This window comes from Hyperoodon ampullatus (genome assembly GCF_949752795.1).
Source record: "Hyperoodon ampullatus genome assembly, chromosome: 5".
Taxonomy (NCBI): Eukaryota; Metazoa; Chordata; class Mammalia; order Artiodactyla; family Ziphiidae; genus Hyperoodon; species Hyperoodon ampullatus.
The window spans coordinates 98,273,594-98,300,735 of record NC_136918.1 but is presented as its reverse complement, the minus strand read 5'-3'; the positions used below and the strand labels follow the sequence as shown (position 1 = coordinate 98,300,735).

Genomic DNA, 27,142 nt, shown 5'->3' with positions numbered 1-27,142 from the left:
ATATTTAAAGACTTGGTCACCTAAAGCCAGGTAAACTTTCTTTATGAGATAGTTACAGCCTACACAAACTGATAAATATCTCAATAAAGTCAACATGATATTCTCCTAGGTGTCTAAGTACCTAATTCCAATCATTGTAGAAGACTGACCTAGGAAACTTTAAACATTTTACCAAATATATACTTATGTAACTGTTATGGCTGTTGTGGGCTTTTCTGCGGAAACTTTAAGAAAACAGCATGCCCAAGGAAGAAAAATATCTTTTTTTCTATTTCTTTAATTTTGTATCTATATGAGATGATGGATTAAACTAAGTAAAGTTATTGTGGTCATCATTTCACTATGTACATAAGTCAAATCATTATTCTGTACACCTTAAACTTATACAGTGCTGTATGCCAATTATATCTCAATAAAACTGGAAGAAAGAAAATAGCATGTCTAAATAAGCATGGATACAATAAATAGCTTTCATGTTTGAAAGGAGGCATAGAAAAGAATTAAGCAAAGTGAATCATGTAGATCTTGTTGAGAGCTCATATTTAGAAATAGGCTGAGAACTTGTTTGAGGCAAAGGCACTCAACAAATCAGGATAAAGAACATATATAGTGTGTGGTGCCCAGTAGAGCAGCTCTCTGCTCTAATCACAAAAATTCCGTACCCTAGATAGGAGGGAGAGACAGTTGCAGGAGAGATCACTGATGCTTCTAGGGTCAGACCCAAACTTCTGAGTCATACCTTCAAGGATTTTCTTCAACTGCTCCTATGGACCCATCCAAACTCAGTACTATTCATCACCTCTTGGAAGCAGAACCTCCCTTATTCCAGAAGTCTGTGCTCTCTGGTTGGTCTCTACACCTTACTTTCTGTTTATCTCCATGATTTTAAGACCCAACATCTTTCCAACTCCTTATTCCTGTCCTTCACAGACTTTTCTCTCTTTCAGCTCAGAGATGTTTATAACCCCTGCAAAAAACAGCTCAGAGCTTCCCTGGTGGCACAGTTGTTGAGAGTCCACCTGCCGATGCAGGGGACACGGATTCGTGTCCCGGTCCGGGAGAATCCCACATGCCACGGAGCGGCTGGGCCCGTGAGCCACGGCTGCTGAGCCTGCGCGTCCGGAGCCTGTGCTCCGCAACGGGAGAGGCCACAACAGTGAGAGGCCTGCGTACCGCAAAAAAAAAAAAACACAAAAAACAAAAACAACAACAACAAAAAACCAAAAAAAGAAAAACAGCTCAGTTTGCACAGACACACTGCCTTGGTTCAATCTTTTAATGTTTCACGTTGAGGCAGGTTCTGAATTTGACTCTACTACAGACTGCGAAGTAAAAACAAGCCGCCAGCTTCTGTGATATCCTCACAGATCTTGATGGGCTATGGGGAGATAGAAGGCACTTCGTGTTTGTTTCTTGAAATAAAAATGCTTGGTTCTATTTAAGACATTTTTTTCTTTAAGAGAAGAATGGAATGGAGTAAGAAAAAGTAAATAAAATACATAGTAAAAGAGTAGATCCTTGTGTAGAAAGCACAGGGAATTCAGCTGCCACGCGCGTCTCCCCCATCATGTTTTCCTTTGCTAACAGGGGGAAGCAGCAGCAGGTCATTTTGTGCCTTTACCCACATGAGGCTCACAGGGGCTATCACTCCCACTACTAGCATCAACCCCAGACTCCCAAGAGCTGCAAGGACTCAGTACTTTAATGAGAGACCCACATTTACCCGGTTTGGTTTGAGGTGCCTCAGGAGTTAGTGTGGTTTTAGGTTTGGGACGTGGACGACGGGTCCGTTTTGATGTTTTAGGAGCTGAAGAAAGAAAACCTTCAGTTACTACAGAGTCTGTAGCTCAGAAGCTATGGGTAGCATGACACATGCCTCTAGGTTTCCTAAAACTTATTAGATTTCCTCATATTTTAGGAAATGTGTCTTTGTAACTTTTTAATTGGAAACTTTCACCCTTATTCTAATAGTAGGTTTGTTTTTTACAAGTGAAAGTTCATTGGCAATGAGTCAATTATAAAAGTGAAGAATCATTCATAGAACTCTTGTTTGAATAAAAAGGATAAGAATCACTGCTAAAATATTATGGTAGTGGTGATAGCCAGGTACAAACTCTTTGACAGTTTACTAAAATAAGACCATGTCATTAACTAAAATGTCAGTTAAAGAACAAATATCACAGACAGTTAAAAAAACAGTAGACCTTTAGATCCACAAAGAACCCTCCCTGACACCATAATAGTCGTTAGAGTCAAGAGAATTGCTTTTTAAACCCAGCTTTTACAAAACATTGGTTAAAAAACATACAAGATGACAAAAACAATTTCAGATGGTTACATGTATAACAGTTGACCTGAGTTAGGTTCATGCATGGCTCTCTTAAAAACAAGGGATAACTTGTTTTAAGAGTCAGAGAGTTCAATTCTTTTAGGATGAAGAATATCATGGAGTGACAATAGAGGATGATGCTGTAGCTTTATGAAGCAAAAGAACCTGTAGCTTCGATGTTGATGGAATGAGTTTGACAATGAGAAGAAAAAGCCCTTACTGAGGATCACAATGTGTTATTACCTTGTGTTGTCACCCAAGCCTCAGTTCTGAATGTAACAGGTTCAAAGTCTGCAGTAGGAACTGACCAAAAGTATTAAGAATAAACCAAGTGATTGTTTTAAATAAACTCAAAACATTTACTTCAAAAAGAATCTTACTAGTATAATATAGGTTCTAGAACTACATAGCAACTTTTAAAAACTCTTAAACTAGAAGAGTAAAAGTTGATTTCCTAAAAATTGGCCATACCTCAGTCAGGTACCTATTTCCTTATTCCTCATTCTTTGATGATCTGATTCTAACTAATAAGCCAAAGTGGGATGTGTGGGTATTGCTAAGAACTTATCTTTGGAAAGATGCTGAGGCCTAAGCATGATGAATCAAACTGGGTATCCCTCCAGACTAAGCAAAGAAAGAGCATGCCTTCATGAGCAAAGAACAGCTTGCTGATATATCCTTGATCAAATCTCACCTGCTTCATCAGGTGCCTAAAGATCTCCACCACGGGAGTCCATGGACCAATCAAGATCTAGAAAAGCTTTGACTACCACCTTGAAGTCAGATATCCTTTATACTAGTATTACAGTTAGACTTTCTCCTTTGGTTGGTCTCTACTTATATCCATTCTTTCTGATTTTATTCCTTTCCATCTTTCTACTCATCTATGTACTACGATGATTTCAAGGCTCCACTCTTTTTAAATTTATCTTTCCCTGCTCCAAATATTTATGTCCCTAGCGCATCTTGTTGGTAGCACCCAAATGTCACTCTTGTATTTGCATAGATGCTGCCTAATGCCATCTTCTATTTTATTTACAAAGAAAAGGCTTTTGGTCTTAACTGTCTTGCAGGTTTGAGGACTAAAACATGTCTCCCACATCTGATACAGTAGCATCTTTAGAGGTATACAACTTGGAGGATACTGAAGGCACTTAGTGTTTGTCAATTTGAACTGAATATGCCTAATTTTTCACAAGAAGCTTTATTTTCAAGAGATAAATGGAAGTTAATAAAATGCACAGTGACAAAGATTTTACAGAGGAAGCAAGAGGCATTCAGCTGCCCCACAGATCTCCCCCTACTGTGCTCTTCTTGCCAGCTCCACAGTGGGAACTGCAACTTAATACAAGTTGTATCTTTACTCTCATGGGGCATATTGGTTACTCCCCAAAACTGGGATTACTCAACACCCTGCTGGGTTAGGTTGTTGGGACTCTAAACCAGGAACACAAGTTTACCTGGTTTGGACTCAGGTACTTCAGGACTTGGTGGGGTTTTTGGTCTGGGATGTGGATGAATTGTCTGTTGTGATGTTTTGGAAGCTGAAGGAAGAAATTCTTGGGTTATTACATAACTACATCACCCATGGTTCTGGAAGCTATGGGAGGCAAAAAACATGACTCTAGATCTTCTACACCTTGTTAGATTTTTGCTTGTTTAGTTTGAGATTTTTGTCACATACATAACTCCTTTTATACCTTCTTTTATCATAGAAGATTCTTTGAAGACAAAAATCACTTTTTAATATAAGAAATAAAGATTAGTAATTATAATCAAAGTCTCATAGAGCAGCTTGACTGGGCAACAAAAAGGTTAAGAACTGTTGCTAAATTTTAATGGATAATGAAGAATAGTCATACTCAACTGAGGTTTATAATTTAATCTTCCAATCTTTGGTACATGTTCTAACTATTAAAATAAAAACGTATTATTACCTAAATAGAAACAAAACAACAAAATACTATGCAAATAGAAAAAAGGTAGAAACGTAGATGTGCAATGAATGGATCCTCCTGGCCCTATGAGAGCTATTGATGAGTTTATCTGTCTAGATAAGAGGGAGATCGGGATGTGTTTGAAAACCAGTTTTACCACAAGCACCGCTGGAATAAAACACAGAATGACACAATTTTAAACAGGTTACGTGGCAAATAAATATCCTAAAGTAGGGTCACACATGACTAGTTCTATTAAAAACAACAAGTAATTTAAGGGTTTTCATAATTTTAAGAAGAATGTAATTGAATGGCCACAAAGAATAAAACTGTTGTCACATGGAGCAAGATGAAACTCTGGGTCTGACAACAGGCAGGATAAGTCTTGTTGAAAACACAGTTTATCATTACCTAATGTTGTCCTGGGGGCCTCTGGTCTAAGAGTGACAGGTTCAAGGACTGTAGCAGGAACTGACCAAAAAACAATACAGTAAACCAAAGAGATTTAAAAATACATGAAAAGTTAGAACATTCACACCCCAACAAAACTTGCTTATATATCATTCCTTCTACAGAAACAAAGAAAAAAAAAACAGAGAAAGAGTAGAGGATTGTTCTTTGAACATTTGGCCAAACGATAGTCATGGTCAGTCTTAGGCTTATCCTTGGAAATATCTTGAGTCAACATGAAATTCTTCTAGGTTTTAACTAATGGATTCTAACTGATATGGAAAACTCTGCACTGGAAAATATTTTTAGGCATTTATCTAATATACACTGAAAACAGAAATTGTCTTTAAAAAAATCTGATCAACCTGTACTTCTATGGAGACTGAAAATGAGCCCTTACTGTGTTTAAGTAAACACGGATACAATAGACAGTTTATAAGTTTGAAACAGATATAAAAATTAATCATTGAAATGGATGGTGTTGGTCTTGCCAAGAGCTTGTCTATGGAAAGAGTCTGAGACCTCTGTCCAAACCACGACATATAAAAGAGCAGGATAAAGATGGTTACTCAGTCTGAAATACTCAGTAGAGCATCTCTCTGGCCTAAGCCCAGAAAAAGTGGAAATCAAAGAGTGTTGATGTCTCTCTATCAAATCTAAGCTCTTGAACCAGGTCCTCAAAATCCTCTTTCAATTGACTGGATGGATCTATCCAAATGTAGCATCATCAACAGCCAGGTTTTGACTGTGAGAAGTAGGACAGTCTGTTCTAGGTACCCCCAACCACCACACTTTTGGTTCTTCTGCCTTGGTTCACATTTCCCTCCATGCATTCAAATCCTGTAGTGGGCCTAAAGCCCAAGGTCCAAGGTCCAAGTCCAGTCCACCTTGATCTTTTCCCTTGTACCATGCAAACATATTCTCAACTTTACAATTTTAGAAATGAAATGTCTCCTACAGCTGGCATATCACCCACAGTTGCCAATACTGGTCCAGGAATTTGCAAGGTACTTACAATTTGTTTATTTAGTTGAACATAATATATTGGCTTTGCTAAAGAAGTAAAACTGGAATTTTATAGTAAAAAATATACTAAATGTATGTCAAGACTCACACATAAAAAGAATATGGTATTCTGGCACCAACTGTATCTCACCCAGTCATGTTCTCCTCAACACCTGGTAGAGGAGACATTACTGATGATGCTTCATGACTTCATGCTTAGAAAGAATATGAGCTTGGCACTGCTTTGCGTCCTCACTGGGACAGGTTACTAGGGCTCACCCTTAAACCAACGAATCACACATTTACCCAGTTTGATCTGAGGTACTTGAGGGCTTGGTGTGGTTTTAGGTCTGGGACGTGGACGACGAGGTCTTTGTGATGCTTTGGTAGCTAAAGAAAGAAAAGCCTTATGTTATTCTACATCGTATGGCTCTGGGTACTGAGGAGAGGTTTTTCCAAAACCTGTTAGAGTTTTTAAAGTTCCATGAATTTGTAGTTTAAAATTTTTACTCCTTTTATGCCAATGCATCTTTTTTTTTAAGGTTGAGGGTACTTTGGAGGCAAACTCATGTTTATAGTTAAATTACTCATTCAAGGCATGAAAATTAGCACTTGTAATCAGATACTCATAGAACTTCCTCACTGGGGGAAAAATGAGAAGGAGGACCAATTCTGGTGCAAGGGGAGGGGAAGTTAGGGTCACACTAAGACCCTAACTTCAGATTTGGATAATTTCCTATTTGTCAAATTAGTAATAAAACACATCATTACTTAAAACACCAACAAAGAAACAAACATACCATGCAAATAGTTTTTAAAAAATCTAGAAACTTAGATGGCAAAGGAGCTTAAGAGTAGCTGTTATTGCTGATCAGCCCAGAGAGGAAATAGATCCCAATTTGTTTTAAACTCAGCTTTAACACAGAACACTGTTCAATGAAGCACAAGGCAATGTGATGATTTCAAATGCCCCACGTGGCAGGTAAATGTTTTGAACTAAGCTCATGCTGGCTCTCCTAAAAACAACAGGAACCTTGTTTTTAAGAGACTTCAGGGCTCTTCAAGTGAAGACAGTGACTGAATGGCAGTGGAGGATGATAGTGGTCATCTCATGAAAGAGGAAAAGCCATGTGATGGGGATGGAGACTGAACAGACTGTACAAGGAGCAGCAAAAGATCTAGGCAAGTGGCACAGGGTCATTACCTAATGTGGTCCCAGAGGTCTCAGTTGTAAAAGTAACAGGTTCAAGGTCTGTAACAGGAACTGAAGTAATAAACAAAAGAGGTTTTTAAAAAAATGTGTACAAAGAGCTACAACATTCATGTCAAAATGAATCTTGCCAGTGTAACATTGCCTCTAGAATATTTTTTTTAAATTTCTGAATGAAGGGTGTTATGGACTGAATTGCCTCTCCTCAGAATTCGTTTGTTGAAGTCCTAACTCCCAATGTGACTGGTCTTTAAAGATGAAGTTAAGGTTAAATGAGGTCATAAGGGTGGGGCTGTAAGCCAATAGGACTACTGTCCTTATAAAGGAGAGGGAGAGACACAGGGATGCTCACACATAGAGAGAAGGCCCTGGGAGGACACAGTAAGATGGTAGCCATCTGCAAGGCAAGGAGAGGGACCTCAGGACATATTAAACCTGCTGATACTTTGATCTTAGACTTCCAGCCTCCATAGCTGTGAGAAATAGATTTCTGTTGTTTAAGCCACCCAGTCTGTGGTATTACAGCAGCCCTAGCAGACTAATAGAAAGGGAAATCAATTATTGTGCTCAGACTTGGCCAAACTGTAGTTAGGGATTTCTTCATCTCATGAGATAGTCATTGCCTTTGGTCTCTGTTTAGCACCACAAAAGGGAAACAGTTCCTGTAGTTAGTGTTTGAATATCTGAGTCTGCTATGGTAGACTTTAGGATATTGTTAGGCTTTTACTTAAATATGTTTCTAACAACCCTCAAGAAGCACGTGAAAAACTAACCTGTACTTCTGTGGATGCTGAATAAAGAAAATGTATACTATGTGTATCAAATTATGGTTGCAGAAAAAGTTCCTAAATAACCAAGCAGCCATTACACAAATAGCCAAAAATTGTTCTGATAATCTTGCTGAGAACTCAGCTTTGGAAAGATCTTGTGACTTCTGTCCAAACAAGAAGACTAGGTTAAGAGGCAACTTCTTAGTCTGTGGCATCCAGTAAACCACCTGTCCACTCTCAGTACAGGGAAACCTATCCAAGGATGGGAAGAAGAGACTTCTGATGCTCATTAAGAACAATACTAGTCTTATTCAACTGGTGTCATTCAAATGCATCATCACGAACAAAAATGTTTTGCCTGGCACTTAGAAGAAGCAGGGACTCTGCCCCCTCTGGTTGCCTCTATATATATCCTATGTTTTCATCTTGTTCACTCTCACCTATCCACTTGTGCAAATTCTGATGTGACGTCAAGGCCCAAACTCCTTCTCTGCTCTACTGAAGCCCACGTTGATTTTTCACTTCTTTAAGACTTGCTATAGATGTATGAGATGAGAGAATTTGGGGTCCCTCCATCACCAGTTAGGGAAGAACTAAAGATCAAAAGCACCCATTTTGGATTATATGTGAGTTCAAAAATAAAATATATGTATTTCCATTTAAAAAAAAGAGCCACTATAATCAGTCTACACTTAATGTTTGTGTACCTAAGAAAAATCTTGAATTTGAAAAAAACACCCTGCCCTGTTTTCATCCTCTAGGATTTTCACACAAGAAAAGTGTTTGTGCTCAACTAACCTGCAGACTGAGAAGTATAACATGTCTCTTACTATCCAGAATTGGAGAGAAGGTTATGTCTCTTCCAAACATGAACTCCTTGCCAGTTCTGAAGGGGCAAGGACTCTTCATGGTTCCCTCACTAGGGGGTATATGGGTTTACATTTTCAACCAGTGACAGGCTGCCAGGCTCCTTAAGCCAAGGGCCCTGCTTTTGTCTGGTGTAATCTCTGATGCATCTGAACTTGGAGTGGTTTTAAGTTTGTGTTGTGAATGACATGTCTGCTGGGATGTTTTTGGAAGTAGAAAAAGATAAATTTCTGTTACTTTAAAGCTTCTGCAACTTACAGGTTTTTGAACAAAATCTTCTTTAAATTTTCCAAAGCTTGATAGATTTTCTTCAGCTTCAGGAAATGTTTCTTTCTAGTGTGAAAAGTTTGGCCCTACTATGCTACTGTATCTTCCTTTGTTATTGAAGATACTTTGGGGACACAGTTGACACACAAAATGAAGTTATTAATTCAGAGAGTCAAGATTGGTATTTTTTAACACATTCTCCTAGAATCCCCTGACTGCATTAAAAAGGTTAAGAATCATTTCTAAACTATGGTGGAGATTAAGGGGGAGTCAGATTCACCTTAAGGATGGGGCTTACTATTTAAACTTATTAGCCTTGATCACATTATCTGTTAGACAATTCACTAAAACCATATTACCCAAATGTTAACAAAACAACAAAAAAACCAGGCAGATAAAAAAGGCAGGTGTATAAAGGATGTATAAAGAAACTTCCCTGTCACAGTCTGGTTAGCATAGATCAGGATCAGGCACTCTTATAAATACATGAAATTTACCTTAACAGAGAACTCTGGTTGAGCTAAAAATAAACTGGCTTGAAAAAAATTTTAACTGAAAAAAATTTTAACTAAGTTACAGGGCAGAAAGATATCCCAAACTAGATCCAGGGATGACTCTCTTTAGAATAAGAAGTAACTTGTTTTATGCACATTTAACTCACAAGATAAAGAATGTAACTAAATGGCAACAGAGGGGAATGCGCAGAAATTTGACACTGAGCAGAAAAAGTGCTTGCTGAAGGTCAGAAAGTGGCATTACCGAATGCTGTCCCTGGAGCCTCTTTGATAGGAGTAACTGCTTCAAGGACTGTGGCAGGAACTGACGAAAAATAATAGTAATAATAAAAAATGTTAAACATTTATACAATCTCAGAGGGATATAGTGTGTCTGCACTCGGGTACCAGTTTATCACTCAGGAAGGATTGTACTCTTTGTACTCAGATAACTGTCCCTGAGAAGTGTCCCTGAAGTTTCTCATTCTGTGATGATCCTAGTCTAGGTAATGTGCCAAAGTAGACCTTACCCATCTTGCTAAAAACTCATCTTTGGAAAGAGAAGACAAGCTTTACCCAACTGGGGTACTTAAGAGAGCAAGATAAAGGGCAGCCATTCAGCCTGTGGTGCAGCTGTATCCTTCCGTCTCATGCCCGGGAAAGCCTACCACGTATGGATAGTGATGATTCTTACATGAAACCCAAACTCCTAAGTCCATGAGTAAAAGTTCCTTTTCAGCTGGTCCTTTGAGCCCATTTAGCTACAGCAGCTTCAATAAAATGCTCTGATCAGCACCTAGAAGCTGACAGCCTTCATTGGTCCGAGAAGCCTCTGTCTCCTCTCACTGGCCTCCACACAGGGCCTGTCTTCTGAACTTCTTCACCCCACCCTCTCACGCCCCAGCCATCAAAATCTATAGTGATTTCAATGCTCAAGCCCTTCCTAACTATTCTGGCCCACCCTGACTGTTTCTTTAAACCAGGGGTTCACAAATTATGGCCCATAGGCCAAACCTTGCCCATGGCTTGTTTTCATACAGCCCATTTCCATTTTTAAGTGGTTGTTAAAAAAACAAAAAAAAAAGGGAAAAAAGAAAACTATACATCAGAGATTATTGAGGCCACAAAGCCCCGAATATTTACTCTCTTGCCCTTTATAGAAAATATTTGCTAACTCCTGCCCTAGATCTGTACTATGACTTATACAACTTTAATAGTTACCAAGAAATAATCTCCTATCTGCCCAAATATATGTTTAACCTATAGCTGTTTCAGTCCACTATACACATTCAATATATAAAGGATGGATAGAATTGAATAAGAAGCCAATGAAATAGACATTTAGAGAGAAGATTCTAATTTACAAAGGGGAAGGAATTCGGCTACCCCCTAAGACCTGTCCGACTGTGTTCTGATTGCCTGCTCTGGAGTGAAAGTGGCTGCTGGCCCTGACTTGCCCCTTCACTTTCTCTAGACTTCACAGGGATGGGCTTCAGGATTCCTCAACCAGGATCTACACATTTACCCAGTTCAGTCTGAGGTGTTTCAGGACTCCGTGTGGTTTTAGATTTGGGATGTGGATGATGAGTTCGTTGAGGCACTTTGGGGGCTAAAGGAAGAAAACTTCAGGTTAATAGAGTGTTTTTAGTTCCAGAAGCTGTGTATAGGATTATAGTTGTTATAATTTCTTGAATTGCAGGAAATTTTTCTTTTGAGTTTGAAACATCTGTCCGTATTTGATGATTGCCTCTTTTTATCACTTATATTACCGTGAAAAACAAAAATCACACAGAAACCTGAGTTGATATATCAAGGAGATTCTCAAAAGGGATTTCCCAATGAAAAAAATTTCCAAAAACCTACTGAACTATTGTGATGGTGGGGAAGGGGTAGGGTGACTTTACACTAATGATGGTGCTTGTAACTTCAATTTACTAGCCTTGGACATATTTTCTATTTCACTGCTTACTGAAAAAAGACTGTATCATTATCTAAAATGGCAAAATAAAAACAAAATCGTGCACATAGTAAAAAAATATAGGAATTTAGATCTGCATAAGAATTATGTCACACCATAATGACTGTGACACTGTACTCAGTTTGGATCAAGGACAGACACTCCCATCCCTAACCTCCATTGATTGTGTCTGAAACTCAGTAACACAGAATGTGATTAAAAGGTTACATAGGGATGAGATGCCACAAATTCAAACGCATTGCCTTACAGATATGTATACTAAGCTAAGTTCATACTTGATTCTTTGAATAACAAATGAGTTGTTTTAATACTCTTCAATATATTAAGAAGTAACTGAATGACAACAGAGGATGACACAGAGTCTTGTGGTTATGCCAGTGGTGAAATGGGTCTGAAATGACCAGGAGCAGATGCTTATGGACATAATGTGTCATTACCTACGGTCGTCCCTGGAGCCTTGGTCCTAAGAGTAACTGGTTCAGGGATTGTGGCAGGAACTGATCAAAAGTAAGAAAAGAAATCAAAGAGATTTTTGTGAGTGCATGAAATGTCAGAAAATTCATCTTAACAGTAAAAATAATGCTTCGAAGGGGAAAAGGGAAGGGCAAGGATGGATTACACAAAAGCTTTAAAACCAAGAGGCAGGTGGGAGGTGAGAGGTAGAGGGGGTGGGGAGTAGGGGTTCACCCTAGGGTCTGCCCACCACACATAGAACAGAGAGCCAAAAAGAAGCTGAGACCATACTCGCTAAGTCCTTAGTGAAGAGAGTGGCATTTAATATAATAAGGTGAGGAACAACCTCTCAGTTTGTGGTATCATATTAAACTAAGCATCTTCAGTTCCAAGAATAGAAAAAGCATGGTCCTGTGTAGAAGTAAGGATCAGTGAAGCCCACTGGACCAAACTTAAGCTCTTGAGTAGATATCCCAGTCCCCTTTATTTCATCCTATAGAGGCCCATTCAACAGGAGTGTTATCAACAAGTCATCCTCTGTCTGGTCACCAGCTTCCTTCAGCACATTCCCTGTTTATCAGCCTTTGTTCCCTCAACCCTTCACTCATCCAAATTCTGCATTGATTTTTTCCCTAATTATCCTGGATCTTTTCCTGCTCCAAATATTTACTATATTTCTAGCATATATCATTTGTACTACTTCAGAAATTATTTTACATTTGTATAAACATGCTACCCTGTGTTAATTTCTACCTGTTTATGCAGGAACAGCTTTTGTTTATAACTATAGTACAAAATGTTTGGGAAATAAAACATAATTCCTACTTCTGATTTGTCTCATAGTGGCTAATATGGTTATGGGGATATAGAAGGGATTAATAAGAAGAATAGTGTTTACTCTTAAGAGATATATAAGGCATGTACCGATTATGTGCACAGAATTCAGGGTCCCAGCTGGGGTAGAATGCTTGGATTCCTTAAACCAGAAACTGCATATTTACCCAGTGTGGTCTGAGGTACTTCTGGATGGGGCGTGGTTTTAGGTTTGGGACGTGGACGACGGGGTCTCTTTGTTGTTGTTAGAGCTGAAGGAAGAAAAGTTAGGATTAATATAGTGCTGGTGACTCCATTACCTCTGAATAGGATGATATAACCGGGCTCTAAGCCTTCTAAAACTTGCCAGAGTTCTTTTGAGCAGAGACACCTTTGTTACTTTGGTTTGAAATTTTCTCCTTTAATATATTAACAGGTTTTTTTAATAATTGAGAATTCTCTAGAGATTAAAAATTATATTATAATTATGTTTAAGAAATGAAGATGAGGGACTATCATTTTCTTGCAAGTGTCCCTAATGAGAAATCACGCTAAACTGTGACAGCATGAGAGAAGTTCAAACCATCCTATACCATTCACTTATAATTTAAAACAGCTAGTCTTGGGCAAATTTTCCACTTGGTAATTTACTAAAATAACTACACAAAATTAGGTGCAACATCAATAAAGTAAAAAAAAAGTTATGTAGAACTTGAAATATTGAAAGTAAGATGCTTAAAGAAACTTCATGGTATCATAATTGACACTATATTGGTGGTCTAAATAAAGAATATACGGAGAATCACATTTAGCCCCCAGCTCTAACAAACAGTATTATTTAAACAGAGACTCAGATTGACATGATGCAATTACAAGCTGGGAGATGCAGCAAATAGATGTCTTGAATTAAAGTTTATACACATTAATGTTAGAAAGAAAGCCTTTTATATTTTAAGATGAACACAGCAATAGGATGACAATAAATTATGACATCATTGTCTCTACAGAACATAGATAAGTCTGACAACAAGTAAAGAAAGCACTTGCTGAAGGATGTACAGGATCATTACCTAAAGATGTCCCAGTAGTAACAGGTTCAAGGTCTGTAGCAAGAAATGATTGAAAGCAATTAAAAAAAAGAATTGTTAAACACATAAGAAAAGTCACCAAACTCTCTTGAAAATGAACTTCACTAGGGTAGCGTGGTTCTACTGCCAGAAAGCAAAATTTTCAAAGTTCCAAGGTGAGGGTACAAAGATATATGATATTATGAAATGGTTATACCCTTATTATCCCCACATGGTTACCTACAAGTATTGCTTTTTATATCATCTGATAATATAATGGAAAACTCTGCTTAGAAAAATCTTTAGGCATCTGTCTAAAAACATTATGGTTAACAACTGTAAGAAAAGAATGTGAAAGTATAATTTATAACACAATATTCTGGAAAACAAACAATTACATCTATGTCATGATAGATGCAATTGTTGATATATTTAAGCAGATATTGGTAATGAATAACCAAAATAGACAACGCTCTTTCTTGTTAAGAGTCCCCTTTGGAAAAAGACCAAGACCTCTGTCCAAACAAAGCCATATAAAAGAGCAAGATACAAAGGGTCATTCAGTCTACAAAACTTGTCAGTTCATCTCTCTGTTATCAGGAAAGAAAAGGGCTGACTGTAGAGTATGCTGCAGCCAAGTGGCTCAAATCCATTCATTGAAGTCAGGCACTCAAGGTCCTCTTCACAGACCATCTAAAAGTAGCACTGCTGACAATTTCTGAGCACCAGCCAAGTAAACATTGCCCTTCTCCTTTCTCACAATCAAGTTCTACTTCCAAGTCCTATCCTTCTGCTGTCATCCACACATACGGCACCTTCTAGCTTCTGTTTGTTATTCCTGCTCATCCCTCCAACAAATCTACAAACTGTACACATTTCAAGGTCCACATGACATTTATCAGCCCATGGATCTTTCACTTCTCTAAGAATTAACTATGTGTCTAACAGTTGGTAAAACTCAATAAATATGTTGCTTTTGCCCATTTTCCTTTCTATCCATATATGAACAGTTTCACACAAGAGCAGCTTCCTTCCTCAATGAAGCCAAGTCCCTTGTTATTTCTAAACTATTCCTCACAAATGCTAATGTGGCAGTTCATCAAATATGAGACTAATTGAACTAAATAGGCTAGATACTCAACTAGATATGTTTTTGCTGAGCCAGAATCAAAGAGAAAATGTAATCGAACGGTGAGAGAAGCAATAAAATACAAGGTACCAAGAAGATACTAAGTAGCGTGAGGAAGTCACACATATTGACGAGAGCACTTGTAACTTGGGCATCCATCCTGAAGGATCACAGGGTTACTAGGCAGCAAGTTACACTCCCACCACAGTATCACATCCAACAAGGTTCCACAGGTACCAGGAACCACATATTTACCTAGTTTGGCCTGAGGTGTCTCTGGGCTCGGTGAGGTTTTATGTTTGGGACGTGGACGTGGACGTGGACGACGTGTTCTTGTTCTTTGTGATGTTTTTGGAGCTGAAGAAAGGAAACTGGTTAATGTTGTCTTATGACTCCAGAAAAAAAGGATGATACATGGCTCTAGGTTTTATAAAATTTTGCTAGATTTTCTGGAGTCGAGAAATTCGTCTCTGGGGTTTGGAATTTTCTTTGTCATCCATATGCCAAAAAAAAAAAAAAAAAGTTGCAGGGGGTTGTCTGCTGACAGTTCTTTTGAGAAAGAACATATAACATTATTTTAATTATCTGAAAACTTTACTGTTATTGTTGGTATCAGATTTTCAAAGAGAACCCTGATCCAAGAGACGTCAGAAGCACAGCATGTCTACATCACATTAGAGAGGGACCCAGGCTCACCTGCTTTGGGGAGATTAGATTTAGAAATGACTTGGTTTAGGCATACATCCCATTAAACATTATTAGACTAAACACATCTCATTTCTTAAAATCATTGGTAGACCATAAAAATGCCTGGAATATCTTAAAACAACTTTCTTTTGATGGCCACAGAGTTATACCTGATGTTTATAGGGCAGAGACTCCTAACTGCGTTTGGAATTCAGCAGAATCACTGGCTCTGTAAAGCTTTAAGAAAGCTGGATAATGTGGGTCATAGATACTCTGCACTAGCTTCATAGATGCTTATATTCTAACCAAGTGACTTATTTTAAACATCTTCAATACATTCAAAATGAAAAAATATAGTTGAGTGACCAAAAGGGATGATGAAAAAATCTTACAGAAGAGAAAACCCTTTGACCAACATAGTAATGGAATTGACTGGACAATGAACAGAAAATGCTCTTGTCTGAAGACATAAAAGGTCATTACCTAATGTTGTCCAAGAAGCCTCAGTTCTCAGAGTTACAGGTTCAATGTCTGTCGCAGGAACTGACCAAAAGCAATACAATAAACAATGGAGATTTAAGCAACATAGGAAAGGAAACAAAATTTTATTGAAAATGAATCCTTTTAATCCTGTAATGTTTAAAAAGTATTTATGAACTCTGGAAAAAGAGTATTTGTTCTGTAATAACTGGCTGTACTCTAGTGCCCATTTATCTCACAAAACAGCCATACCCCTTGCACTTTGCAACCCTGTGAGGCCAACGAAAAGTAGGTTTTTTGATGTTTAATTATATGATTGCAGCTGTATTGGAAACTTGGCTCCAAAAAAATCTCTTAGCTGTCTGATATGTATTTTAAATTACTCTGAAAAATTATTATGAAAACTTCTGTTAGTATTTGAAAGGTTTTCACCACCATTATTAATATATTTTTTTGAGAAATGGTGGTAGTGGTGAGAATTTTTAAAAATGTTCTTAATCAGTCTGATTATTGGAGATTTGTGACAGTTATGCAAAAGATAACCTTGTGCCCTTTCTCCACAATAAAGGTGATACTCTTTGCTACAGTTTGTCCTTATTTATTCATTTATTTCAAATGGATACTTGGGAGATAACTATTCGAGTGAGGAACAGAGATGATTAAGAAAAAGGTCTGAAAAGTAATAATTCAACTTTTGTCTGAATAAACAGGATTCCTCTAATTCTCTAATATTCTGAAATGATTGAATTACACATTGGTATAAAATTAAGACTTATGACTACTTGGTTTTAAATTAGTGTCTCTATTTTTCAAGTCCATAAGATTAAATGTAACATTAAAATATCTTATCACTAAAAACTCTGTAAGCGTTTATATGGAGATTGCCTTTTGCTGACTGTCCAAGATAACACAGCACAGAGTTGGTTTAAGCCACATCTGAGAACATCTTCTGAACTAAAGGAAAACATGGCATCCGGAAGAGACGGAAAGTGAGAACCACAGGACAAAACAATATTCAAAGCTGACTGCCTTCAAACAAAAAAGGAAAGTCCCTATTTTGTTTGGAATTCAACACCACACGACGAATTTATCAACAGAAAGGTCCAGTTGCATTCGAACAGTATGGAATCAAGGAAGAAAGGACTTTTGCGAGAAAGAGACAATTTGTATTTTCTCAAGCCCCAACCAGCTTTTTCATTGTTCCTCTCCCACATCATAAATTATACATACATAAAAGCAGAGATTTCAAAAATGTCCTGGTTTGGATGATGGATGGAGAGAGCACCTGTGACTCTTGCCAACATCAAGTGCTGCAAGCAATCTGACTATCTCTGAAGATGATCAAAGAACAAAAAACATTCAGGGATTGTAAGCTGAGCAGCAGCTGTAAGAATGCCTAATTATATTAAAAAGGTCCTTGTTAAAAATAGTAAACAATTTTGGGGAATGAATGAAAAAGAGGATGAATGACAATTGTTTACACAAGAGACTACAGACAGTGACAGAAATGAGAGGGGCAAGTTCAGAGAAACATTGACCAAGAGGGAAGACATCCATCGTTACCTATGGTTGTGGAGGGCGCTTCATTCTCAAATGTAACAGGCTCAAAGACTGCACCATAAAAAATAAACAGATATAAGAAACAAAAGTAAGGAAAGCTAGACTTTTAGGTGCTCAATGATGCTTAATTCACAGGACACAGAACTTGGTTTATTCTAAATTTATAAATTGCCTTCTTGAGAGACTTACTTATTATGAGAGATGCTGTCAGTAAATTAGAATTTAATACTAATTGGCATCTTAGGAGAAAATGTCACTTGGAAAACAATTGAATTTTCAGAACTATTATATAATATCTTCTTATTTAGTGGAAAATCACTTAGTTAATAGGTACCATTTGAAAAGCCAATAAGGTATTTTAGAAAAAGCCAATCTCCATGTGCCTATAAAGGAAGAACACAGGGTCAGCCTCCCTAGTGGTAGCTGCTAAAATCACTTTCAAAAATGTTCCAGATACAGAAAAACCAGGCTTCTATTCGTTACAGACCCGAATGGAGAAGTCAGAACCTAAAAATGCTTTAAGAGTGGAATCTGTCAGACAATCCGATATAAAATTTGTTAATTTCCCAAACATTAAATTGTTCATTTAACACATGAAACACAAGTGTGGCTACTTTGAGAAGATAATGAACAAAAAAAACCATGGTATTTGGGTTTCTATGCTTTCATGATATGACAAACTGTAAGCATCTTCAGCAACATCCCCAAAGAAAAAGCTTCTTAAGCCAAAGCACTGGAAATTGTTTACCGGATTTAGGTGGTGGTGTATCCGGTTTTGCTGTGGTTTTGGGTTTAGGAAGTAATTGCTTTGGTGATTTTGAATCTGAAGAAAAAAGGTGCTATAATTAGTGTCATGGCAGAGCTGTGAATGTCAAGATTAGTGCTACTTACACACCATTTTCCTAGTTATAGATTAAGACATTGAAAGTAGAGATTACCAGGCTGGATTTGAGGTACATCTGGTCTACGTGTAGTTTTAGGTCTTTTGGATGGTTTCGACGCTAAAGAAAAAAGTATTAAGGTCACAGCTGTAACTGTCAATAATTAAGGACATATATGCTCAAGCAAAGATACTATATAAATTCAGTGAATATACAACAAAATTAATTCCTGGGGTGGGAAATGTGTCCATTCCTACTGATTTTTCTGAAAGAAAAAAGCCTCCAGGAAATGTTCAAAATGTGTCTCTCAACAAAAGTAAGGAGAACTATAAGCAGACTTTTGTCTGTATAAGTAATTTTTAAAATGACAAGTATAATAGTTCTGTTTCTTACTGGATAGGTTTTTTTTTCTTTTCCCCAGTATAAGAACAGTAAGGTAGAAATTTGAAACTTGCTTAGTAGGAAATCAGGAAAATAACCCATAGATACTTGAAATTATACAGCATGTTACATGGCTATTCATTTCTGGAATTTTCTAAAGTAAACCAGTGACAGATTTACTGTGAATGCTGAGAAATTATAATGAAATAATTATAATCAAAACAGCATTAGGACTGAAAACAATAAAACCAGCTTGAGACTTTTAATATTCTCAAGTTACAAAGACCATACTATTTTTATCTTGGACCCTAGACAAAGAACAGTGTGTGTGACTTTGGTTATCAAAACATCCTCAAAAAAATTCCTCAGAGAAACAGAAAAGCTGAAGGAGCCATTATTTCATGCAGCTGTTTAAAAGGGGGAAAATCTTACAAGTTGAATGAGTAAAGCAATGAAATGGTAATCATGACACTGGAATAAAACATTGCCATTTGCCAAGTCCAGGATGAGCACGGAAGTCCCTGAGAAAGAGTAGATGGTTTTCTCTACACAAGGACACATGATGGGAAGACAGAGGGTTTCTGGAAAACCAGGAAGTTGTGTTCAAAACCATGGACTTTCCCTGAATTAGCACACAGAATTCTTCTAGAAGCCTCCTATCTTCAGGCTCTTCAGACCCAGATAGGAAAGGTAAGGGAAAGCATGGAACAAAACTGTGACACTGCGTATAGAATTGCAGTCATGCCTCGGCAGAGAGCAGGAAAAGCAAAAGTGACAACCTGGGAAAGCAATTGGAGGAGACCAGAATTACCAACTGTGGGCACCAAGGGCTCCGGTTGTACCGTAGCAGGTTCCAGAGCTATAGAGGCAAAAAACCAAAAATACTAATTATGTCAAGAAGTGGCACCTTGAGGAAGGAAATATTACTCTTCCATCTTTACTTAAACCGTGTACTTTTTGTGAATGTGATTTTCCTTTTTATTTTTCCCATTTGCCCCTCTTCTCCCTATTGCTTTCCCACATCTCATCTGCCATGAATACGCATCTTGTGTAAAATTTTTATGGTGCCCTACTTTAACGATCCACTTAGTGGTCCAGCTTACTGCTGTGTATACTTAATAACTACAAATAAAAATATAAACGTATTCATAAAATGTGAAGTTAGAAAGTATAGATCCTTAAATATAAAAATCAACTACACTGGTTCCTAAAGCCCAGCTATTTAGGTGGTAGGTAGCTACTATATCAGAAACTACCATATTCCACTTTCTATGTTAATTGGAACCCTGAACATCACATTTACCAGGTTTGGACTTGGGCACATCTGGACTAGCTGTGGTTTTAGGGCGGGGACGACGACCTGGTCGTTTGGTCTTTGGTGGAGCTGAAGAAAGAAAATCAGCTAGTTAATACACGAACGGTGGCCCTACAAACTGACCATCAATACTACGTGTATCTTAGAAGCACATTTAAGCCCTTTGATTTATTGCAGATACGTATCCTTCTGTTTGCAACTTTCTATCATTATTTACCCAGTTAAATGAAGTCTTGAATAATGGATTTTTATGTTATTTTTTGCCAAATATTTATAAATAACTGTTCAAAAGATCTCTCTATTCTATTTTGAGGTGGAAAACTCAGAACTTTGTACAGCTTGGAGAAGACAGTCTCATTAAATTTTTGAAGGTGTATGTTCAACAGGAACATGAGAAAAGTTACTTTTAGAAGCCACTAGGGATAAAAACTAAAATTTATTTGGCCTAAGATTCAAAAGGAAATGTTTTTCGCTTAGCATTTAAAAATCTGCAAATCAACATGGGGTGGGGTGGGGTGGGGGAAAGGGAGGGGGGATGAGTTGGGAGATTAGGTCAGACATAAATACACTACGATGTGTAAAGTAGATAGCTAGTGGGAGGCTGCTGTACAACACAGGGAGCTCAGCTCGGTGCTCTGTGATGACCTAGAGGGGTGGGAAGGGGGGTGGGGTGGGAGACAGGTCCAAGCGGGAGGGGATATATGTATACTGATACATATATAGCTGCTTCACTTCAGTGTACAGCAGAAACTAACACAACATTGTAAAGCAATTATACTCCAATAAAAAAAAAAATCTGTAAATCAGTAACATGTGCAAAAAGGCTTTGAATTCTCAAATTATTTCAGGGAAGGCAACTTTTAAAGAATGAGATATAATTTTTAGACTATAGGATTTAAAATTTTTCTCCAAAGGAATAGAGAACATACACACACACACAAATGGACATTAATGAAAAAATCCATTAATGTGAGCCTGTTAATAAAGATGCCAGCAGTCAGGAAAAGGAAAAAAAAGGTAGGTCACTCACTGCATTACCTAATGTTGTTGTTGAAGGTTTAGTTCCCAGTGTTCCAGGTTCTAAGACTGCATGAAAAATGATCAAGAAGGAATCAAAATCAACAGAAAAATGAGGAACTTTAGTAAAATATGAAAAATGTTTAATTTTTAAGTACTAAGTTGAGCAAACATAAATGGTGAAACTTTTATCCATATAAGAAATTCCTTTTTTACATAAATAGATTCCTGTGTTTTTAGACAAAATGAACAAAAACGCAGCTGGTCAGTTAAGTTTGGAAAGAGAAATGGGAAAAAAAAAAGGCATGACTCTCATTTGGAAGATGTAAATGCAATAAAGTAACCAACAGCTCATGTTATGAAGGAAAATGTGAATAACTGGCTAAGACAGCACTAGCAGAACAGTTTTTGCTCCCTTGAAGAAAAAGAAGCTACATAGACTGGGGTGAGTTTTTATATTTCTCTCATTTAATGAATTTCCTAGTGACACATCAGGATATTTAGATCTGGAAAGACCATAATGCTTTTCAAGAAAATCTGCACATGTTAGAGTTATGGAAGTAAGAAAAACACCTCTAAAAGTGAAAGCACAAATATGTCCTGGGGAAGCCATGGTCCTCTATGGGAAATAACCAGGTTAAAACAAGCTCAGGACATGGTGCTCAAATATAAGGAGGGACAACAAGGAATGTGACAAATCAAAATCAGTATGGCTTTCATGCCTGTCTCAGAGCTTCCACTTAAGCACAGGCAGGGAGTTTGTCTTCTGGTGAAAATGGCTGAAAGAAAGATCTGAAGGACAACAAATAAATAATTTTTTGAAAAGCCAAAGCTAAGCACAAAGTTGAACATAGAGGGTGTGAAAGAAAGAGAATTCTTTTTCACTCACTAAAGGAAACTTCATTACCTATTGGCGGCTGTGATGGTGGTGGAGTCTCAGGTTCCAGGGCTGCAATAAAAGCAAGTATTATCAAAGGGGATGCTGATGAGCACCATTTAAGCTACAAGTTAAAGGTCTTTTACCATAACAAGTGTTCTCTCATTGGTGAACCATCAGGTTCTATTGGCTTATGAAATAAAGCTCAATCAGCCTGCAGCCTCTCCACAAACCACAACAGAAGAAAGAATAGAGAATTCTAACTTTTGTTGTTGATTTTTAGCTATTTTCCCCACTACTGCTCCTCGTGCCTGAGGAGATATTACATTAAAGGAAGTCAGTGTAACCTCTCAGAGGTTGTTCACCTGCCATTTTATTTTCATGCAGGACAGTAGTCGGTTTCACCCAAGAAAATGGGAAGAGGCAACAGACCCATCAGACCTGTGACCATGCCTGAGCTGTTAGTTTGGGATGATTTTCAGCCTGACTGGATCTGATATTCTTTCACAAAAAATAGGAATGGAGGGCTTCCCTGGTGGCGCAGTGGTTGAGAGTCCGCCTGCCGATGCAGGGGACACGGGTTCATGCCCCGGTCTGGGAAGATTCCACATACCGCGGAGCGGCTGGGCCCGTGAGCCATGGCCGCTGAGCCTGCACGTCCAGAGCCTGTGCTCCGCAACGGGAGAGGCCACAACAGTGAGAGGCCCACATACCGCAAAAAAAAAAAAAAAAAAAAAATAGGAATGGAACTTACAGTCTAAAAAGGGCCCCAAGTGTTCACACGGTGTTCCCCGTATTTACTAGTATCTATTGCTGGTGAACAAATTGATTTACACATGAAATTTATTCCATTTAAATTATCAAATCAATAGAAGTCAGAAAGTAGTCTCAGATTTCATCAAATGCTGAATAAATTGAATAACAATATTATATAAATATTCTGACAGATAAATTCTCCAATGCCATTCAGATTGGCAGTAAGTAAATTATACCTCATGCTGAATATAGTTTGGTTACAAAGTCTATTTGGGTTTTTTAAAAGAAGATCATCCAATAGAGGTTTCCTATTCTGTGGAACAAAAAGAATTCTTTTCTTTCAAGAAGAAAATAAAAAAGGAAATCAATTGTTGAAATACAAAAAAAGTGAAGATTCTTTGACTTTTTTTTTCTTACAGAAAGAAACCAATTAATATGGCACCTACTGACCAGCTTAAGAGAACTTAAATAATTTTGCACTTATGTATTCCTTATATTACATTTACCAGGAGTTATCTCTGATATTTCTGGACTAGGGGGTATGGAAAGTTTGGGGGAAGCATGTAATGAATCTTTAGCAACTAAAAAAGAAAATATAATAATAAATAATTCGGATAGAGAATTTTCATTTATTCTGAAAGCAATGCATAATAGCACAACGTGTTACTGAAACGTAGCATCATTCATTAGAATGTCTATGGCCAAAAAAAGAATTCTGATTTCTCAAGAACTTGTCAGAAATAGATTATAACAGATGAATGGCAGAGCTGCAGTGATGTATGAGATAGAAGTACACTAGGCAAAGTAAAAAAAGGTGTGTGTGGGAGGGGAGGGGGCGTGGCTAAATGTCAGAGTCTACAGGAGAAAGGGAAAATAAATAGTAGATATCAGTAATTAAATATAATAAATATCAAAAAGCACTCACATCTGAAAATAACAAAAACAAAAATTCTCTTGAAACTTTGAGGTTGTAATTCAGGTTTTAATTTCTACAAAGTTGCCTTCTAAAAGTGTGAAAAAGTAAGATTTGGTACTTGTAGTATCTTTTAGCTTTCACAAAGATCAAAGAATGCTGTCTTTTGAATTTTATAAAGAAAAATCAGCATTTTTCAGTTCCTGAGACTGAGGCCAAATAGGTATGGAGCCCCATCAATTAAGCTTCCAATTCACCTGAATATAAAAATATTAAAGTCAGTGTTTATTAAAAGTAAATACATCTTCTGATAAGACTTCCTCTATTTCATAGCCTTAAGGTATTACCAATAAAGGTACAAAAATGTTCCATAAAAAAGCTGAGTGGCATGCAAATAACTACACCACTCACCTCAGCACAAAACAAAGAAAACTAAAACCCTCTCATGGATTTGTGGCTAGCAATGAGTACAATTTACTATTCTGTCCACTGTGTCAGAGAAATGCATACAACAAACAGCTGTAATCGGAGGTCTCTCCCTTTTTTTCAGATCGTTAAAAGCTTGAAGAGCCAAATGTCATTACAATCTTAATAATTAACTAATTCTTATTGGATGAGGCAGACAAGTTGGGACATGGTAGATGGCTGGGATTTTCAAGAAAGCGCTGGATTCTGCTTATAAAACAAACCAAAACCAATGTGGGTTTTTACTCATTAGCTTAACCACAAAGGAAAACCAAAGGAAAAGCAGCCTGTATGGAAAGTGACACAGAAAAACAGGAGAGTGTGAGGAGAGGGCTGAGAAAGGCAATGAATGACTCAAATCAAAAAGCTTTTGGTGGCTTATTTGCTCTCTTGAACCTTGGCAAGAAAAGAAGTGTTTAGCAGAGCTATAGTGGTGGTTGCCATAAAATAAATACATTTTAAAAAGCTAAAACCCAAGCAATGGTTTATAGAGAACCAGTCATCACTCTGTGTTGCCTCAGGCCACTCAAAGTCAACCTGAGTTAGCTTAAGTTTAGGCACAGATTCTGAAGTGGTGATACTTGCTGTTAGGGGAAAAGTGTGGCTATTCTTAGGTGATTAGAAGGTAGAAATCAAAGGAATATAAACCCATTAGCTTCCAAATAATTTCCCCCATTTTAAAGGGAAATGTCAAATTAAGAAATCTCTTTGCTCAAATATCTTAGAGTGATAAGAACACACTCTCCCACCTTGATTTGTATTCATGAATTTCCTCTCAGAAACCTTTTATTCCCCCAGAAACCACTAAAAGTAATTATATAGCTTATCATGAATAAATGGTAATAAACATTTGGAGACATTTTTTGATGTTTTCAAATTTTACCTTGTAACAACAGAAATAATTAGATTGGAAAAACATTTACTTAAAGTTGGTGACCCCAAATGGCAGGGGGTGGTGGTGGGATGAATTGGGAGATTGGGATTGACATATATACACTAATATGTATAAAATGGATAACTAATAAGAACCTGCTGTATAAAAAAATAAAATTCAAAAAAAAAGAAGAAGAAGTTGGTGACCCAAACATAGAGTAATATTTCTCAATCTGCTTGGTAATAGGTCCCTATTCAAAATACAGCTTAAATGTAAGAGTTACTACCTTATTCTAAAGTCCTCTGGGCATAATTTTAAAATAAATGTACATGAAATCCTTCTCTCAGATAGCTGACTGTCAGAGTTCTATGATTTACACTGTTAGGGCTCTTGAGTTTTATTAGCTATGCTTTTTTCTCCTAATAACCTCTCTGAGTTAGAATACTTCATTCCATTTCTCTGATTTGGAGACCTCACCCCTGGTCACAGCATCAACTATACTCCCTTTGCCTAATCCATAATTTCCTTCCCTCTGATACCTACAACACCTGGAAATCTCACTGCCTCTTTAAAAGGAGTCATGAGAATTCTCTCTCTGAGCAGTTACCCTTTTCTTCCTTACCCATGTCTTTGCAAAAAACAAATCATGCCCACTTAAGCAGAAAACCTCTTGCTTTAATAATCCTACCTTGTAAATACACATTAATGAAAAATCCATATTACAGTGAGAAATATATTCTTCCTAGAGCTAAGGGGTTAAAGTTTAGATGAAAATAATGAGTTGTGATGAAGTTCCCCATATACAATCTCATAAATCAACATTTCAGACTGTTGTATAGATTCTGGATAGGTGGAAAAAACAATTTGATCATTTAACACGTCCTGCAATCCTTGTGCAGGGAATTGTCTCTGTTTTTAATTACATACACAGGATAACCCCTCCCTGCAAAAAAAGAAGAAAAAAAAAAGCCTCTTTTCTTCAGCAAAACATCATTAATGTCTCCTGAGAAGTAAACAGAAGTCAGTGTTCGGAAATCAGACCCAATTTAGAAAGAAGCCATAGAACGTTAGGAAAATACAACCATTGCTAGTCATGCAGCCTGAGAACTGAGAAGGCCCCAAACAAGGCAGAGTTCTTAGGGGATGGAAAGACTTCTCCACCTCTCAGCTGAAAGGCTACTGTTTAGTGTGATCTTAATTCCAATCAACTTTGGCACTGGAAACTATTTCATAGTCCTAGACAAGGGAGTCCTCAATCCTTCCCACCACTCTATTTCTGTGCCTTCTCTGTGATGGTCATGAACATAATGAGACACCACACAGCTCAGAGAGATGCTATGATAATATCAGAGGAATTGGCTATAAATGACATCATTTCATCGCAGTTTCACTCTTTTCATGGAAAGTTGTATCAAATACCAAGATGCAAATCAGAAGTTCTTGCTCCAAAGAGTGGCATAAAATAATTTTTCAACCCTATTTTTGGAATATCAAAATAAAGCTCAGGGTAATTACCAGGTTTGGTGTGTGTCACTTCTGGACTGAGAGGGATTTTAGGTTTCAAAGAAATAAACTGTGTTTTACTGGGAGCTGGAAAAATAAAGAAACAAAATAATCAACAAATCAATAATTAGGCATTTCAGTGTCTAAAACCGCAAAAGGAAAACCTATACCTCAAGTGCTATAAACCCATCATCTTGGATGATTTTGGATTCTATTAAAATAATATTTCACAGAGCACCATTTAATGAAAATACAGTAATAAATTTTCATCTTTTTGAAAAAGAATTTCAAGAGAAATAGCATTGTCATTAGTCACCACAACTACCCAAAGACAGTGATTTTAACCCATGATTAGAAAACCAAAATCAGTGTACTGATTTTGCACCTTATTTCACATTTCTCAGCCACATCTAAATCTTTAAGCACCAGAAAAGAGAAATGTTTTAAAATTAATATTTACTGATAGGTATAATGTTGTGATCTACGACATAAAGAAATTTTACTAATGCCATAACAGAAAGTTGTTTTTCCAAATGAAGTTGAACTTGAGGGCCTTACTCAAAAAAATGGAGAACTGTGTATAAGACGCAGCTTTAAAAACAATGGTTGCACAGAAGATGAGAAATCATCAGTGGTTTAACGGCTCTCCAAGGTACAGGATGAT

The 27,142-nt window shown here is 37.3% G+C and overlaps 1 protein-coding gene across 3 annotated transcripts in view; it reads right to left on the bottom strand.

Moving 5' to 3' along the window:
• Positions 1-27,142, bottom strand: part of ABI3BP (ABI family member 3 binding protein) — a gene marked incomplete at both ends in the record, with an annotated part of 249,712 nt that overhangs the window by 80,246 nt on the left and 142,324 nt on the right. For 2 of the 3 annotated variants that reach the window (XM_079704666.1, XM_079704667.1), the window contains one exon: positions 26,491-26,565. In XM_079704666.1, the coding sequence (XP_079560792.1) occupies positions 26,491-26,565 (75 nt within the window). Of the gene's footprint in view, positions 1-1,723; positions 1,808-2,572; positions 2,633-3,789; positions 3,874-4,677; positions 4,738-6,027; positions 6,112-6,925; positions 6,986-9,594; positions 9,655-10,854; positions 10,939-11,744; positions 11,805-12,761; positions 12,846-15,000; positions 15,127-15,939; positions 16,000-17,499; positions 17,548-18,244; positions 18,320-18,434; positions 18,498-19,569; positions 19,618-20,061; positions 20,143-21,111; positions 21,154-26,490; positions 26,566-27,142 lie in introns of all 3 variants that reach the window. The other variant, XM_079704665.1, reaches the window with a different exon arrangement.